Here is an 18,499-nt window from a genome sequence, read left to right on the forward strand (position 1 = left end):
AAATATCATCTTCCTCAGTTCCCTGCCTCCCCCCCCCCCCTTCTCTTGTTCCTCTTCTCAAAGGCAGTTTCCAGAGGTGGTTTCTTGGGCATCCTTCCAGAACTGTTTTCTGTGCATTTAAAAATACGTGTCTGTCTGTTTATTTGCTACAAAAAGACTGCATATTATATTTTCTATCCACATCTTGCTTTATTATTTNGGGAGAAGGAGAGAGAGAGAGAGAGAGACACCATAAGCAGGGAAGAGGCAGAGAGAGAGAATCCCTAGCAGGCTCTGTACTTTCAGCACAGAGCCGGATGTGGGACATGAAATCACAAACTGTGAGATCATGACCTGAGCTGAAACCAAGAGTCAGATGCTTAACCGACTGAGCAATCCAGGAGCCCTATTTTTTTTTTTAATTTTTTTAAAAAAATGTTTATTTATTTTTGAGTGAGTGCAAACAGAGGAGGGGCAGAGAGAGGGGGATTGAGGGTCCAAAGCAGGCTCTGCACCGACAGCATAGAGCCTGATGTGGGGCTTGAACTCATGAAGTGCCAGATCATGACTTGAGCTGAAACCAGGAGTCAGAGACTCAACTGTCTGAACCACCCAGGTGCCCCTGTATTTGGACATTTATTTATTTATTTGGAATACGGATATGCTGGGGCGCCGGGGTGGCTCAGTCGGTTAAGCGTCCGACTTTGGCTCAGGTCATGATCTCATGGTTCATGGGTTCGAGCCCTGCATCGGGCTCTGTGCTGAACGTTTGCTCAGAGCCTGGAGCCTGTTTCGGATTCTGTGTCTCCTTCTCTCTCTGCCCCTCCTCTGCTTGAGCTCTGTCTCACTCTGTCTCTCAAAAATAAATAAATGTAAAAAACAAAAAGGAATATGGATATGCCGTAATTCACTGGATCAGTTCTGTGTGGATAGAGTTTAGGTAATATCTAGTCTTTTGCTGTTAAAAACTGTGCTGCAGTGAATATCCTTGTATAGAAGTCCATTTGCATGTATATATCTATCATATATATCTATAGGATAAATTCCTCATAATGGAACTGTTGGGTCAGAGAGTATAAGCGTTTTGGGGCGCCTGGGTGGCTCAACCAGTTAAGCATCTGACTTCGGCTCAGGTCATGATCTCACGGCTCATGGGTTCAAGCCCTGCGTCGGGTTCTGTGCTGACAGCTCAGAGCCTGGAGCCTGCTTTGGATTCTGTGTCTCCCTCTCTCTCTCTGCCCCTCCCCTACTTGCTCGGGCTTTTAGGCTTTATCCTGTAAATGATGATAAGCCCTTGAGGGGTTTTTAAGCAGGGGAGCGTAGCAGTCAGATTTGTATTTCAGTAAGATCATTTGGGCCGCGGTGAGGGTACGTGTGTTGAGCAGAGGCAAAGATAAGAGTCATGAATGCCAGTCAAGAGGCTTCACTGTCATCCAGGCAAGACAGAGTTGTTGGCAGCGTGGTCTAGGCGGTTGGCAGTGAAGACAGAGAAGGGGATGGATATTGAGACACTGAGGAAGTAGGTTCACTAGGACTCGGGGCCTGATCAAGCCTGGGGATGGGGGAGTGAAGATAGCTTTAATCAGAACCTCTGGGGGCACCTGACTGGCTCAGTTGGTGGAGTGTGGGAGTTTTGATCTCTGGGCTGGGAGTCTGAGCCCCATGTTGGGTGTAGAGATTATTTTAAAATCTTAAAAATAACACTCACACAAAAGCTCTTTTCTCATCATTCTTGCGTGAAGAGTTAGTGTTTTCTTTATCGTTTTCATGCCCATGTTAGTGTTTCCTAATGCTAGAACACCAGGATTAACAGAAGGTTCTAATATATCACTAGTTGCTGTTTGGTGGCTCCAGTGGATTTTTGTCTGAACAAAATATCTTGTCTGTACAAGGATGTTCACTGCAGCACAGTTTTTAACAGCAAAAACAAGTTGGCGCATTTTTACTAAATTTCTTTGGTCAGTTAGACTTATATTTTGATGGGCACTCATCATCACTACACTCTTTTATTTTTCCCATATTTATACCATTTGTTCAAAATTCAGTAGCTTTACATTCTGTACTTCAAATGTAGTTTAATTATATGTATTTTAAAGTCTTTCTGGGGCACTTGGGTGGCTCAATCGGTTAAGTGTCTGACTTCGGCTCAGGTCATAATCTCACAGTTCGTGGGTTCAAGCCCTGAGTCGGGCTCTGTGCTGGCAGCTAGCTCAGGCCCTGGAGCCTGTGTTTGGATTCTGTGTCTTCATCTCTCTCTGACCCTCCCCTGCTCATGCTGTCTCTATCTCTCTCTCAAAAATAAATAAAACATTAAAAAATAAAAAAAAAATAGTCTTCCTTTGTAGGATCTGTTCGCTTTGGTTTTGTGTGTGGTTCTTCTGACAACTAGAAATATTTTTATGTGGTCATTTATAATTTATATTTTATATAATACCATTAAATATCCCATCTGCTCAGTTGGAGTCCTTTTTTTAAACATTTGTTTTTGAAAGGGAGAGACAGAGCGCAAGCAGGGGAGGGGCAGAGAGAGAGGGAGACACAGAATCCAAAGCAGGCTCCAGGGTCTGAGCTGTTAGCGCAGAGCCCAATGTGGGGCTCGAATCCATGAACCATGAGATCATGACCTGAGCCGAAATTGGACGCTAAACCAGCTGAGACACCCAGGTGCCCCTGGTGTCTTAATTCTCTTATGATGAGCTGTGATAAAGTGTTTCCATTACCTTTTCCCCTGTCATTTTCTATCTCATGTTAGCCCCCTACATTTTACCATGGTGATTATTATCTCTGTATAGTTAAAAATCCTGTATTTCTACCACCTGGTTTTTCAGCTTAAAGGAAGCCTTCGGCTCCTGGCTTGTGTAGGTGATACAGCCAAGGAGTTTATCCACTCACCTTCTCCCTCCTTGTGCTTTTGTGTTCATTGTATCATCTGCTGGGTCTGGGCATACAGCACTCACATTTTGCTCCATTGCTGTAAACCTGTCCGGTTTTAGTTCTGGTTCTATGGTTAATAAGTACTTGACGCTCACCGCCAATTCTTTCCCTAATCATCTGTTGGTCTGCAGTGTGCTCTCCGGTAGTTTCCTCCAGCGGGGCTCCTGGGAACCATATTCCTTAAATCCGTGTATGTTCAAAAGCCATTTTCTGAGCTTAGAGATGTTCAGGATTCTGGTTTAGCAGCATGTTGGTGGTGGTGGTGTCTGAGATTGCTGCCGTGGGCCCGCCCCACTCTGCTTTCCCGCGTGTACAGCGTGTTCTTGGTTTTAGGGGTGGATTCCCGTGATTCATCGCTCACACAACACCTGGTGCTCATCCCAACAAGTGCCCTCCTCCACGCCCGCCACCCATTGCCCCCTCTCCCCTGCCCCTTCCCCATCCCCCCTCAGTTTGTTCTCTGTATTTAAGAGTCTCTTAAGAGTTTGCCTCCCTTCCTCTCTGTTTGAAACTACTTTTTCCCCTTCCCCTCCCCCATGGTCTTCTGTTAAATTTCTCAAGTTCCACATATGAGTGAAAACATACGATATCTGTCTCTCTGACTGACTTGTTTCACTCAACATAATACCCTCCAGTTCCACCCAGGTTGTTGCAAATGGCAAGGTTTCATTCTTTCTCATTGCCAAGTAGTATCCCATTGTGTATATGTACCACGTCTTCTTTATCCGTTCATCAGTTGATGGACATTGGGCTCTTTCCATACTTCGGCTATTGTTGAAAGTGCTGCTATGAACATTGGGGTACCTGTGTCCCTATGCATCAGCATGAAGGTTTTTTTTTTCTTGTTTACTTTGTTGATTTTGATTATATTCAGGAAGAAAAGAGTCAAATTCCCGTGTTATGCCACTGTGTTTAGACCAGAAGTCCTTCAATTATATTTGGGTGCCATTCTAGTCTTACAGCAGAGAACATGGGATTTAAAGCTAGACACACCTGGCCTCTAAGCTAACCTCTCCTGCTTGCTTTCTTTCTTTTTAAAAATTTTTTTTAACATTTATTTATTTTTGAGAGACAGAGAATGATCAGAGGAGGGACAGAGAGAGAGGGAGTCACAGAATTTGAAGCAGGCTCCAGGTTCTGAGCTGTCAGCACAGAGCCCAATGTGGGGCTCGAACCCACGAACCGCGAGATCATGACCCAAGCAGAAGTTGGCCGCGTAACCGACCGAGCCACCCAGGTGTCCCAACCTCTTCTGCTTTCTATATGACTGACAGTGGATGATCACTTTTCTCCCTCAACCATTAGTATTCTTATCTCTAAAATGGAGGTAATGCTCACAACTATTTCCTATTTTGAGGAGTGAGTGAGGTAATATATATATAATAAGCAGGGACCTAGCATAGCGCTTTGCAAATAGTGCGTGTTCAAAAGGGTAAGAGCACAATGTTCCAGTGACTTTTCCAGCACAGGTGGCATTCATAACTACTTTCACCTTCTCTGTTTGGATGGCATCATGCTCCTGCCACTCACTCAGCATTAACGGTGGATGCTGTCACTGAGGCCATATGGGGAGACCCTTTGGCTCGCTCCCATTTCACCCATAACTCTATCCGCTGGTAGTTAGGGCCAAAAAAAGGGAGCAGAATGACTGCTCAGAAGCCCCGGAGAGAGGATCCCCTCCTCCAAATGGCAGGGGTGAGGGGTGGGATGACACACAGGCAGGGTCTTCAGGGAAAGGTAGGGTTTCTTCGGGGAGAGGGGGGAAGGGCCAGAGCTAGACCTGGATTCTGGATATTCCTCAGTCCAGACTCTGGATGGGGCCACTTGTGGATGATGTCAGAGGAGGCTGGGATGCCGGAGTGACCGGGGTCCTCAGGCCCACGTAGCAAGTTCTCGCTTTTGTCCGTGTGTGTGCTCAGGTCCCGGAATCCCAGGCGAAGCCGGCTCCGGCCGTGCTGGCCCGCAGCGCTGGCACGGCCTCTGCTGGTCACAGCTCCCCCAGAAGCCAGGGCGCCGTTGAACCCATGGACACGGAGAGCCACGCGGATCAGAGGACGGTGTCTGCGGCCCAGCAGGCTAGAGGCGAGAAGAGTACAGAGGCGGATGGGAAGATGCAGGTGGCTGGGAGGACCCGGAGGACACAGGCAGATGGGGAGCCACAGGTGGACACCGCCCCACGAGGCGGTGGGAGGACAGCGTCAGCCGCGAGTCCCCAGGACGATGCGGTGGCACAGGGAGGGGCAGGGACACAGGGGGAAAGGACGCGGGAAGACAGGAAGATGCAGGCAGACAGAAGGATCCAGGAGGACAAGGGGACATGGCCAGAGGGGAGCACTGCCCCAGGCACAGAAGGTCAGGCAGAGAAGGGACCCGTGACCAGCCTCAGCCCACGGTCCAGACCCCCTGAGCGCCCATCTTCAGAGGGTCCGCGGTCTCCTCAGATTATTGAGTGTTTTGAGCAGAGCCCAGAAGGGTCCTCTGTCCCGGAAGAACCCGGTTTTGTGCTCAGCTCTGACGAGGCGGCAGTCACAGCGCCCCGGAGCTACAAGACGGCTGTGCTGGGTGCCCCGGCAGGTGGCTCTGAGCTCCCAGCTCAGCGGCCTCCCCGGGGGCGTTTGGAGCAGCCAGAAGGGGCGAGGCGCCAAGGGCCCGAGTGGTCAGGCACGGGCAAGGGCAAGCCGGAGGATGGCCTCGTCCCATGCCCCAAGGAGGAGCAGCTGGGGACAGTGCCAGCCATGGATGTAGGTGGCTGTCCTCCGGCTGGCGGGAGCCCAGAGGGGCCTGCTCCGCCCTCTCTCCCGGGGCTGGGCCTGACCCAGAGCCCTCAGGAGGCGCTGCCCAGCACTCCGACCTCTCCGCGCATAAGCACTACCACCTTCGCGCCCTCCGGGGACCAGACCTGGCTGGGGTCAGCCCTGCCACTGCACCTGGGGCCAGGGACCCCCGCCCAGAGTCCCCCACAAGCAACCGCGGCAGCCAGCAGTGAGGGGGCCGGCGCCCAGGGGCCAGATGTGGAGGGGAGGCCCCCAGGACCCCGCAGCTGCGACCCCGGCCTCATCGACTCCCTGAAGAACTACCTGCTCCTGCTGCTGAAGCTGTCCAGCACAGAGACGGGGGGCGGGGACACAGAGTCCCGGGAGGGGGCTGCCAGCAGGGGCCCTACGCCCTCACCCACGCTGGCCCCCACCGTGGAAGTGGCTGGTCTGAGCCCCAGGACGTCCAGGCGCATCCTGGAGCGCGTGGAGAACAACCATCTGGTGCAGAGCGCGCAGACCCTGCTGCTGAGCCCCTGCACCTCCCGCCGCCTCACCGGCCTCCTGGACCGTGAGGTGCAGGCCGGCCGCCAGGCCCTGGCCGCAGCCCGGGGTCCTGGCCCCAGCCCCCTCGCCGTCCCTGCCATCGTGGTGGGCGAGGAGGAGGGCCCTGGGCTGGCCTCCGAGGGATCCAGTGAGGGTGAGGGAGAGGTTTCCCTCGAGGGCCCTGGGCTTCTGGGCGAGTCCCAGGAGAGCAGCATGGAGGGGCTGCCGGGGGGCTCAGGGGGACCCACGGCCTCGGGGCAGGGACCACTCTCAGCAGAGAGAGGGGCCCAGGAAGCCCTCCGAGAGGAGGAGGCCCCCGGGGAGGCTCTGACAGGTCTCCCTGCAGCCACCCCCGAGGAGCTAGCTCTGGGGGCCCGGAGGAAGAGGTTCCTCCCCAAGGTCAGAGCCGTAGGGGATGGGGAGGCAGCCAAGCCGGAAGAAAGGGAGAGCCCCACAGTTTCCCCCCGAGGGCCCAGGAAGGGCCTGGCGCCCGGCTCCCCGGGGACTCCCGGGCGGGAGAAACGCTCCCCTACCCAGGGCCGGAAGGCAGGCCTGCTGGAGGTGCCACGGGCCGAGGAGGAGCCCGCAGCGGGAGCCAGCGGCCTGGACACGGAGCCGGCCCCAGACGAAGGCAAGCAGGACACCCCGGCCAAAGCCAGGAAGGCCAAAGAGCTGCTAAAAGGTGAGCGGGGGGCGGGTGGGGCAGCGTCCCGGGAGAGCAGTGCGGGAAGAGTGCCTGGCAGGGGACGCGCGCCCGCTGGGCTACAGGGCGCCTTCTTCCGTTAGGACCCCGCAGCCGTGGCGGCCCAGATGCCTCGCTCTTGTCCTGGCTCTGCCCCCTCAGGACTGGGAGCGGTACCAGCTGTGGACCATCAAGGGGGAAATGGGGCAGAAGAAATCAGGTCCTTAGACGGGGCCTGGCTCCCGCGGTGTCCTAGGGCCAGCGCCAGCATCTGCACTGTCCCCTCTGTGCATAATTGTCACATGAGTACGGTGCGGGAGGGGCTGGGATTCACACGTGGCTCTTCGAGTCAGTGCCCAGAGCCCACACTGAAGTTCTTCTCTCTGTCTTTTTTAAACGGTTTATGTATTTATTTTAAGAGAGAGAGGGAGAGAGAGAATCCCAAGCAGGCTCTGCACTGTCAGCACAAAGCTCCATGCGGGGCTCGAACTCAAGAATTGTGAGATCATGACCTGACCTGAAATCAGGAATTGCACACTGAACCAACTGAGCCACCCAGGTGCCCCTCTCTCCTTTTTTAATGCCACAAGAGCCTTTTGAGGAAAAGCATTGAGTTTTGTTTCTTTGTTGTTTTTAGTGAACTCAGTTCCTTTAATAAATATAAGGCCATTCTGTTTCTTCTCGAGTGGGCTTTCCTAGCTACTGTCCCTCCGGCAAGTTCTCTCTCTTCACCTGTGTGACAAATGTCAAGAATAACATTTGCCATAGCGTCCTCCTTGCTACATTTAACGTCTGATGGTTCTGTACTGACATGACCTGGGCAATTCCTGATTCTGGTAACCTGTGTTCTCTATTTCTGCTTTCTATTCATCTGTTTAATCTCTCGCGGATTTTGTTTCCTGTTTTTAATTTTTCTTTCTAATTTTAGTTGACACATGAGGCGACTAGGTGGCTCGGTCGGTTCAGCTTCCAACTCTTGATTTCAGCTCAGGTCACGATCTCACAGTTCATGGGTTCAAGCCTCACATCAGGCTCCATGCTGACAACGTGGAGCCTGCTTGGAATTCTCTCCCTCTCTCTTCCCCCTCCCCCACTAGAGCTCACACTGTCTCTCACGAAATAAATGAATTTAAAAAAATTTTTTTTTAATTTTAGTTGACACACAATGGTACATAGTTTCAGGTATATGACGCAGTGATTCAACAATATACCTTATGCTGTGCTCCCCACGAGGGCAGTGTCCTCTCCTGACTGCTGTGTGTGTCCTCAGCTCTGAGGCTCCCCCAGGCCTGGGGCAGGGGCACAGAAGTGGGGCCTTTCCGGCTAAGCTGTGTGATTTAGAGTCAGAGCAGTTGGAGGGGGCGCACAGCCAGGGGCCAGGAAGCAGTGTGTGTGTGTGTGTGTGTGTGTGTGTGTGTGTGTGTGTAGGCTTGAATCCTGTTCTCCCTCACCTGTCCCACCAAGAACACCCAGGGAAGCTGGGGTAGGGCCAGCGAGGGCACAAGATGGGGGAAAGTGGCCTGTCCCTCCTAACTGGGCCCCGGCTCTCAGCCCCACAGGTGATCCGGAAGATTCGGGTGGAACAGTTTCCTGATGCCTCCGGCAGCCTGAAGCTCTGGTGCCAGTTTTTCAACATTCTCACTGACTCCGTCTTGACATGGGCCAAGGACCAGCACCCAGTGGGCGAGGTGGGCAGGAGGTAAGCCGGCTGGACAACACCTCCACCCGCCCGGCGTCCCGGTCACGGTGCTAACGCTGTGGGGCACCGTCCTCGCACTTTGGGTCTGTCACCCCATCTTCTCACTGTAACCCAGTGAGGTGGGGGGGTCCTAGTATTTCCTTAGTAGAGAGGAGAAAAGTGAGGCTCAGAAGTACTAAGTCACGTAGCTGGCGAGGGTCAGGACTGCTGACCAGACCCGTGTGCCCGCAGCACCTCCGGCCAGCTGCCCGAGCTCTCGGTGCCGGGGTCCCCAGCAGCGTCTGAGGGCAGGGTGTCCTGGGGACCGCAGTCTGGCCCTGGGCTGCGCGTGGCCATGGCCCTCACGGGGAGGGTCTCCCTCCCTGCAGTGCAGGGGACGAGGGCCCGGCGGCCTTGGCCATCGTGCAGGCGTCCCCCGTGGACTGCGGCGTGTACCGATGCACCATCCACAACGAGCATGGCTCGGCCTCTACGGACTTCTGCCTCAGCCCTGAGGGTGAGCACGCCCCTCCCAGGCTCCCTGCCCAGCGCGGCCCCTGCGGGAGGGCCACGGTCTTCCTTGTAGAGACGGTGCTCCCTGCAGACAGCCAGCCTGAGGGCGGCCGCTTCCTCTGCTTTTTCTCCACAGTGTTGTCAGGATTCATCTCCAGAGAAGAAGGTGAAGGTATGGTGCCCCCCTGGGGGGAGGGGCGGGTGGGCCTTCACCCCCACCCCTGCGGTCCACAGGGAGGACCTTCTTTAGGGTCGTGGGATCCATTCCAAATGCCAAGTTTACCTCCACACCCAGCTGCCCTTCGCCTCCTAGTTTAGGATAGGGCTTGGGAGGGGTGGGTGGTGAGGACAGCTGGTTCCCAGGACTCGGGGGGGCGGGGGCGTGAAGGAGTGGCTAAGAGGCCCTTCCACAGGAAACTAATTCAGCCTTGTGTGCTTGGCCCGCGTCGGAGCCCTTGACCAAGCGCAGGCCATACCTTACCCTGGAGGCTCCCTTCCCGGAGTTTCTCACGGTGCTCCGTGTGTTCCTGCGTCAGATGCACACGGCAAGCCTGCTAAAAATGCAGTTTCTTGGGCCCTGCTGCAGATACCCTTAATCGTAACGTCTGGGGAAGGACCCGGGAAAACTGCATTTTCAGTAGGCTTCCAGGTGATTGTGACATGGCATTTCCCCAAACTTTAGAGGAAGAGTCTGTGATGCTTCTGTGGAAGACGTGCTGAGGGTCAGGATGCGAAGGCAGCTGATGGTAGATGTTTAGAGCTTCAGTGCCGACAAATACACTCATTCATTCACTCACCCATTTGATCAGCCAGTCATTGAACTAGTGCCTCTGTTCAGTTGTCAAGTTTACTCGATACCAAGTATAACCCCACACCTAAAAGCTTAGGGGTCATTCTGTAATATCCTCAGACACCGTATCGCATTTCCCCAGTTGTTGGTCTACTTGGATTAGGAACCACTCACGGCTTTGGGCTGATCTGTGTGAAGTCTCTCTAATATATAACTGTTCTTCCTCATAGTTGTCCCTTTAGCCATTTATTTGTTGAAGTCGCTTGATGTGTAGTATTTCTTACACTCTAGGCTTTGTTGATTTAACACCATTTCACACTTTCTTCAATTCAGGTGCTTTCCTTAAACTTGTAATTAGCTCTGGGTGGTGTCCGACTTCAGGCTCAGTCGGTTAAGTGTCCGACTTCAGCTCAGGTCATGATCTCAGTTTGTGGGTTCGAGCTCTGCATTGGGCTCTGTGCTGACAGCTCAGAGTCTGGAGCCTGCTTCAGATTCTGTGTCCCTCTCTCTCTACCCCTCCCCCACTCTCTCTCTCTCACTCTCTCTCAAAAATAAACATTAAAAAACCCCTTGTAATTAGATCAAGAGCTTGGTCACATTCAGGTGCAGTTTTTTGGGGGAGGGAGGAATACTTCACAGATGTGCTGTCTTTCCTTTCGCATTCTATCCGGAGGCACAGAATGCTTGTTATATTTTAGTAACTTTAAGATTGATCCCTGCCTTCATTCAGCTGTTTTCTGCCTGATCTGTCCCTTGGAAAAGTTTAAAAACCGTACCAATACTTGTTACCTAGGGGTTTTAGCAGTTACCAATTATTGCCTAAATCCATTATTTCATTAGGGTCTACGGCTAGAGTATTTTAATTCTGTCACTTCTTCATCGGTTGATTTTCTCTGTTATTTGGTTGCCCTGGTTTGGTGCCCTACTATCCTCCAGAGGTCACCAGTGAAAGTTGGGGGGGTTTTGGGAGGGAGGAATGAGTATTTTTTAAACTACCATTATGAATGTATGGATTTTTAAAACATATTTGGTATGTTTGCCACATTGTACAAACCATTGTGTTTGGTTGGTGAGATTGATTTTGGCCAATGGAAGCCCCTTTGGGAAGCTGGCTCCCGCGTCCTTGACAAGCCTCCAGTCGTTTTTGTAGCGTCTTTGCTCTCTGGTCGGACAAGGTAGGTCAGGTCCGTCGAGTACACTTCCTGCCGTCGACCTGGAATCAACCGTTTCTCTAGGGAGCTCTGGCTCCTTTTTGTGGGCAACGGCTTTTAGGGATCACAGTTTGAGCGCGACAGCTGCCTTGGTCCTGTGGACTTTCTGTTCCATTCAAACACGTTGGTTGAGATGGAGATATTTCTTCATTTGAGCCAAACACCCAATTCCAAAACAAAGGAATTCTGGTATCGTGTGCCGATTGTGCCGTCCATGGAAACCCCCTGCCCTCCCTGGACACTGACCGAGTCCTTGCGATGTGCGGGCACACTCGTGCACTGTTACACAACGGGGGTTGTATCGGACACAGTTCTGACCCCGGGGGTTCATGGTCTGGTTTGCGACCCGTGGTGTGCATACACCCCAAGAGCAGTAATGCACGGAGAGTGGGTGCACCAGCATGGCGGGCGGGAGGTGGTCCGGGCCTTTTCCTGCCCTGCAGACCCACCTCAGCTGGGCAGGAACTTCCAGTTTTCCACATGTTTCCTTTCCCCCTTCAGTTGGAGAGGAGATTGAGATGACTCCCATGGTGTTCGCGAAGGGTCTGGCTGACTCAGGCTGCTGGGGGGACAAGCTCTTTGGGCGCCTGGTGAGCGAGGAGCTACGAGGAGGTGGACACGGGTATGGCCTTCGGAAGGCATCCCAAGCCAAGGTCATCTATGGGCTGGAGCCCATCTTTGAGTCAGGCCGCACGTGCATCATCAAGGTGTCCAGCCTGCTCGTGTTCGGGCCCAGCAGTGAGACCTCTCTCCTGGGCAGAAACTACGACGTCACCATCCAGGTACCGTGCCCCATCCCCTTCCTTCTTTCCGCTCTTACCCCTCCTCCCCTCCCTGGCTCGGGTCCTGTTGGCAGGCTGGGTGGGCAGAGGCCATCTCAGTGTCAACCTCACAAGGCTCCTGGGATGGGTCTTGAGGAGAGCCAGAGACTTAGCCCAGGCTATGTCTTCGGAGCCATCGTTTTCAAACCATATTTTGATAGCAGAAGCGTTTCTTGTTGCCCTCACACATACCTTGCACGGAAGCCTGTGTGTGAGGTGAAAGGAGAGCGACTGGGTGGGGTGGACAGTCTGTGTCTCCCTCACTCCTCCCAGGGTGGCCCATGGGCACTGCCACCTTCCCACAGCGTGGCCCGTGGGCACCTCCACCTTCCCACAGCGTGGCCCGTGGGCACCGCCACTTTCCCACAGCGTGGCCTGTGGGCACCTCCACCTTCCTACAACGTGGCCCGTGGGCACTGCCACCTTCCCACAGCGTGGCCCGTGGGCACCTCCACCTTCCTACAATGTGGCCCGTGGGCACCGCCACCTTGGGCACCTCCACCTTCCCACAGCGTGGTCCATGGGCACCTCCACCTTCCTACAACATGGCCCATGGGCACCGCCACCTTGGGCACCGCCACCTTCCCACAGCATAGCCCATGGGCACCGCCACCTTCCCACAGCATGGCCCGTGGGCACCTCCACCTTCCCACAGCGTGGCCCGTGGGCACCGCCACCTTCCTACAATGTGGCCCGTGGGCACCGCCACCTTGGGCACCTCCACCTTCCCACAGCGTGGTCCATGGGCACCTCCACCTTCCTACAATGTGGCCCGTGGGCACTGCCACCTTGGGCACCGCCACCTTCCCACAGCATGGCCCGTGGGCACCTCCACCTTCCTACAACGTGGCCCGTGGGCACCGCCACCTTGGGCACCGCCACCTTCCCACAGCGTGGTCCGTGGGCACCTCCACCTTCCCACTGCGTGGCCCGTGGGCACCGCCACCTTCCCACTGCGTGGCCCGTGGGCACCGCCACCTTCCCACAGCGTGGCCCGTGGGCACCTCCACCTTTGGCTGGGGCTCCAGGAAACAGTTTGGAAACCACTTTGAAAACAAGTCTGAGGCCTCTTGTTTGGCAAATGACAACAATGAGCTGCAGAGTAGGCACGAAACCCACCTCCCCAGGCCCCAGATCCTCCTGCAGTCCTCTGGCGGGCGGCCCTGCCACTCAGAGCTGGACATGATGGAGAACAGGGAGCTTCCTGGCTGACCAGATCTGCTTCTCTTCAACTCACAGGGATGCAAGATCCAGAACATGAGTCGAGAGTACTGCAAAATCTTCGCGGCCGAGGCCCAGGCCGCACCCGGCTTTGGGGAGGTGCCTGAGTAAGTCCACGGCAAGGGGGACATGTAGTGGCAGACCCGCTGACTTGAGCTTCTGCCCAGAACAGTGATTTCACAGCCCCCCGGGGGCATCCCGAGTCATGGCCTTGTGCAAACGGGCCCCCAGCTAACCCCACACTTCACTCAATGGTCCCAAGAAATCTAGAAATAAATACCTCCAGATTAACTGCCCACTTTAGAAAAGCCTCTGCCCTGCTTTTCAGACAAACTCCCACCTCTTAGCTCAGTGTTTGCTGAGTTGCAGAATTGGGCCCAGCAGATTCTAGGATTCTTTGAAGGGGAGGGGTAGGCTCGACTTCTAGGCACTGATCTGTTGGGTGGACTGTTGGGTGGGCCGACAGCGTCAGTGTCGGGTTTTGTAGGAGTCAGCTACAAGTGGTCGTTTCCAGGTTGAGGCCCGAACTCTTGACTCTTGAGTCTGTTGGCGTTGAGCACAGTCTGGCCGGATCCTCTCTGGAGGTGTTCCTTTCCGTTTGACACATACAGGTCTTGGTCCCTCACCCAAGCTCTGAGTCCTCCTGGGGCCGTAGCACCGTTGGGTTCAAATCCCACTGGCCTCAGAGAACGGACAGGACTCTGAAGCCCGTGGCCTCCATTTCCCTTCCCGATCTCAGGGCAGAGCTCCGCTCTCTTTCTGTCCTTTGGTGTCAGAGCTGAGAATTCCATTCTCGGAAGGGCCTTCCTTTTCAAGCCAAGAGTATCTATAGCCGAGACGGAGGGAGGAGCTCTCCGGGGCCACACTTCGGGCTCGCAGCACCCTGCAACTGTGTTTAGGATCCTCCCGCTCTACCTCATCTACCGGCCTGCAAACAGTATCCCGTATGCGACCCTGGAGGAGGACCTGGGCCGGCCCCTGCAGCCCTACTGCTCGCGGGAATGGGGCTGTGCCGCGGCTCCGGAGGCGTCTAGCAGCTCTGAGGTCAGGCAGAAGTGCCAGACCTTCCAGCACTGGCTCTATCTCTGGACAAACGGCAGCTTCCTGGTCACGGACCTGGCAGGTACGGGGGCGTGCGGGTGCGCATGCGCAGGTACGGGGGCGTGCGGAGGGCCCGGGCCACGCTCTGCTGTCTCCTCTCCTTTGCTTTTCACAGCAATCTCGTGGAGTAGACCAGGCGGGTGCCGTTTTGTGTGCGGCCCTAATACGCACGGGCCTCAGGCAGCTTGCTCTGTAACTGCAGGGGCTTTAAAGGAGCAGGTTCCAGGCTCCAGTTAAAATTTAAAAAGATTGGAGTTCAAAAAACATTACGTAGGTGCTAATTAAAACCCCACAGCCACCTTTGCAGAATCTCTCTTCCTCCTTTCCCTCCAGCTTTTCTCTGGACTTTCCCCTCTCTTACTCCCCAAGCTCTTCCCTCCGTCCTAGCTCACTAGCTTACTGCCCCTCCTCCCTTTACTTCCTCCCCCTCCCCCCTTCCTCCCTCCTCCCTCCTCCCCCCCTCCTTTTTCTTCCTTCCCCTCCTCCTTCCTCTCCTCCCTTCCTCCCCCTCCAGCACCTTCCTCCCCCTCCTCCTCCCCTCTCTTCCTTCCCCTCCCCCTNTCCTCTTCCTCCCCTCCTCTTCCCCCTTCTCCTCCTTCTCTCCTCCTCCACTTCTGTTATCTCTTTATTATGGGAACCAACTTAGTCTCTCTGGCTTCCTCTTACTCCTGTCTCTCCCATTACTCAGATTCTGCCCCCCTCCTCCACCCACCCCCCAACGAAGGCCAGCAAGAGGCCTACTCTCTAACCAGAATCAGGCGGGGGAAAGAAAGAGATTTTCTCTACGGTGGGAGGAGAGGGATGCTGGGAATATGACACGTGACCACATCTGGTCCCCAGTGTGCATTAGTGAGAAAACCAAGGGCCAGAGACCGAAAACCAGCTCAAATGTGCGTTTTGTTGGGATTGACCTGCACAACAAATATTGTATATATAACTCTGTATGTTGAGGGGGCGCTGGTAGCACATTAAGCTATTGTCATTCATTTTGTTTCTTGACTCCATCCCTCCTTCCTTCCATCTATCCAACATTTACCCGACATCGCGAAGCTAAAAAGGCAAATGGGGAATCGTCACTGCCCTCAGGAAGCTGTGATAAGTATACCAGTTTCTAGTATGAGATGATCATGCAATGTAGTCGGAAGAGCTGGGAGTCGGAGAAATCAGGCTTTAGGCTACATCTCAGAGCTTTCCTGCCGGTCCCTGTAAACCCAGGAGAAAGCCGAAGCACAGACACAGTGGGCCCCTTAATCTCTCCGAGTTTCACCACTGTTTCCCTCCCAGGGGGTGACAGTATCTTCCTTGCCTCCCAGCCTGGCTGAAGGCCTGAGTGAGGCCCTGTCCATGAGTGCCTTTTGCAAACTGAAATTCTGTGCCAACCTAAGGGATCATGGCTCGTGTGGGGCAGAGAGGAAGGTGATGGCCCTGAGGGATAAATGACAGATTAACGTCTCCTGCATGACTGCTGTGTTTCAGACACCAAATCAGAGCCCTACACACCCCGTGACACTCTTAATACCCCGGTGAGGTGGGCAGCATTACCCCACTCTTACAGCTGAGGGTTAGAGGTAGTTCTTGAGGGTTGAAAGGGATGGGACTGAAATCAGTCTCAAGGCACGTGTGTGCCCCGCTGTCACACACAGCACTGAGCCCTGCTAGTGAGAGGCAGGTTCCCACAACGATGTGACTGGACAGTTTGAAAGTGGGGAGAGGGTCCCGCTCTATCTAACATGTGGGCTCTGGGATGCTGGGTGGACTGGCCAGGGTGGGGACAGCTCCTCTGTGTCTGTTATCCCAACACCACCTTCCTCTAGTCCTGTTTGGATGCTTGCCTGCTGCCTGTGTGAGCATGTGGAAGCCAGTTGTATCCAGTGTTACTTTTCTGTTGGCCCAGCCCGACTTACCTTCACGTTCCCACCTGCTTGCTCTTACCCAGATAGGCTAATCTGGTAAGAGGAGGGAGCAGAGATTAGCTCAAAGCTAGAGGTCTAGTGGGATGCAATAGAGGCAGGGTTGAACAGCTGGAAGAGTTTGGGATCTGCAAGTAAGAAAAACTGAGCTTTTACTTTGACTCACAGTGGCCGCTGCCCATGGTCAGTGCTCAGTTATCAAGTGAATGAATGAATGTCCTTGCTTCAGTCCCTTACTTCTGAGCCTATCTCCTCACATGTCAGAATGGGATATTATTGCCACTGACAACACAGAGATGCCCACACTGCCTGTGAGGCATATCAGAGGTGATGGTGAGCCCTGGCAAGTTCCCGTCCAGTGGTACCCATCTTGGAGAGGTGGGGTCCCTGGAACTGGCCCGGGCTGCCTCAAGTCCCAGCTTTCTGTCTTTCCAGGGGTTGATTGGAAGATGACTGATGTGCAGATTGCTACCAAACTACGAGGGTGAGTGTTTCTCGGGGACAGGAGGCCTTCTCCTGTCAAAGGTCTTCTGGGTCTCCATCCCTGAGGTGCTGGGCCTGTGGCCAAATGGTCCCAGTTGCACTGGTGGCTGTGTAGTGACATCCCAGGGGCCACTGACCCCTCCCTCTCCCCACTGTGTCCCTGACCCCAGATCTGGAGCAGCAGTATCTTTTTTTATTTATTTCTTAAAATTTATTTTTAATTTTATTTTTGAGAGAGAGTGAGAGAGAGAGCAAAGAGTGCATGAGCGGGGGAGGGGCAGAGAGAGGGAGACACAGAATCTTTGAAGCGGGTTCCAGGCTCTGAGCTGACAGCTGATGTGGGACTCAAACCCACGAACTGTGAGCTCATGACCTGAACTGAAGTCAGACGCTTTAACCGACTGAGCCACCCAGGCGCCCCTGGACCAGCAGTATTGATGCCCGCACACAGGCTCACCTGCCACCCTGGGCTCCTCTTCCTTCTTGCTTGAGAAAACTCATCATGACGCAGATGAGCAAGGGCCCTGGGAATAAAGTGGTGATGTGGAGTCTGTTCTAATTTATACTAAAAAGGCAGGTCATCCGCACACCGATTAACACGGACACAATGAGATCCTGTCTTGCGGTATAAAGAGGCCTGTTTAGAATTGAGGTTTGGGGTGCTGCCACGTGAGGTAGTGTCCAGCCGGACTCCCCAGCACCCCGGAAAGGCTGGGGCGTGACACCCTGGCCCTGGCCACCCCTGAGTAGGCTCCCCAAGGACTCTCACTCTGTGGGGGGTCTCCCGCTCAGCTCTTCCTCTTTGGCTGCAGATACCAAGGCCTCAAGGAGAGCTGTTTCCCCGCCCTGCTGGACCAGTTTGCCTCTTCCCACCAGTGCAACACCTTCTGCGAGATGCTGGGGCTAAAACCCCTCAAGGGCCCCGAGCCCGCCCACCCTCAGGCCAAGGCCAAAGGCTCCAAGAGTCCATCTACTGGCAGGAAGGGCGGCCAGCTGAGTCCTCAGCCCCAGAAGAAAGGCCCCCCCAGCCCCCAGGGCACCCGGAAGAATACTCCAGGCTCCAAGGCCACCCCTCAGGCCTCAGAAGCACTCACCCCCCAGTTCCTGGGACAGCCTCCCATCGCAGAGGGCGGCCCCAAGGCCCAGGGCATACGGTAGCCCCCACGAGAGGCTGGGGGCCGCCACCCAGCAGCAGACCAACAAGGAAGCAGCTCAAACCGCTGGAGACTTGCCCAATACGGAACTAAGCAGAGAAGGTGCGCTGGGGAGGCACCATTCGGGGGCCTCTCCTCAATCTGCTCCTCATCCGACGGCTTTTGTGCGTGGCACCCAGTGGCCTCTCCTGGTGCCAGCATCACCCATGGCTCCCAGGCTGCACCCCCAAGTGCCTGGCGGCCCAGGCCCTCCTTCAAGTTTACACTGGCCACTGCCGGAGGCGCCCNGCCATGAATGTTGCACCCGGGGGCAGCCTTCAGCCTTTTTCCTTTGCTTGGCCTCCAGCCGTCCTCGGGGCTCCGGACGGCCCTCCGTGCCGTGCCTGGCCCGGTGGCTCTCAGGGTGTCTTCTCTTTCCAGCGACTCGGCCTCATTCTTCCCAGCTTGTCTTGCAACTAACCTGTCACTGAGCCCGGATGGGGCTCAGTGCCCTTCCAGAGCCTGTCGCGTTCCTGTGCCGTGGTCTTTGGTGACGTGTGTTCGCACCTTTCCTACTCCAAGCACGCAGGCACTCACCCCTGCTTCCTCTGCTCCCTGGCCCCCCATCTCCATCCCCAGCTGTGAGCCGGGCCACAGCCTGCTGCCTTGCCTCCGCTGCCTCTCTGTGTGTCCCCATGCCCAGGGGCTCCACCAGCCAGATTCCACGCCCTCCCCACCAGCCCA

At 54.9% G+C, this 18,499-nt stretch overlaps 1 protein-coding gene across 1 annotated transcript in view; it reads left to right on the plus strand.

Annotated features, from left to right (window-relative positions):
• Positions 1 to 18,060, plus strand: part of ALPK3 (alpha kinase 3) — a 51,392-nt gene extending 33,332 nt beyond the window's left edge. The window contains 9 exon segments of the mRNA XM_077774291.1: positions 4,833 to 6,894; positions 8,446 to 8,593; positions 8,962 to 9,089; positions 9,222 to 9,257; positions 11,588 to 11,868; positions 13,147 to 13,235; positions 14,028 to 14,251; positions 16,575 to 16,623; positions 17,435 to 18,060. Of these exon segments, the coding sequence (XP_077630417.1) occupies positions 4,833 to 6,894; positions 8,446 to 8,593; positions 8,962 to 9,089; positions 9,222 to 9,257; positions 11,588 to 11,868; positions 13,147 to 13,235; positions 14,028 to 14,251; positions 16,575 to 16,623; positions 17,435 to 17,780 (3,363 nt within the window). The 3' untranslated portion in view covers positions 17,781 to 18,060.
• Positions 18,061 to 18,499: the final 439 nt, after the last annotated feature.

This window comes from Crocuta crocuta, unplaced genomic scaffold, assembly GCF_008692635.1.
Source record: "Crocuta crocuta isolate KB4526 unplaced genomic scaffold, BGI_CrCroc_1.0 scaffold7, whole genome shotgun sequence".
Lineage (NCBI taxonomy): Eukaryota > Metazoa > Chordata > Mammalia > Carnivora > Hyaenidae > Crocuta > Crocuta crocuta.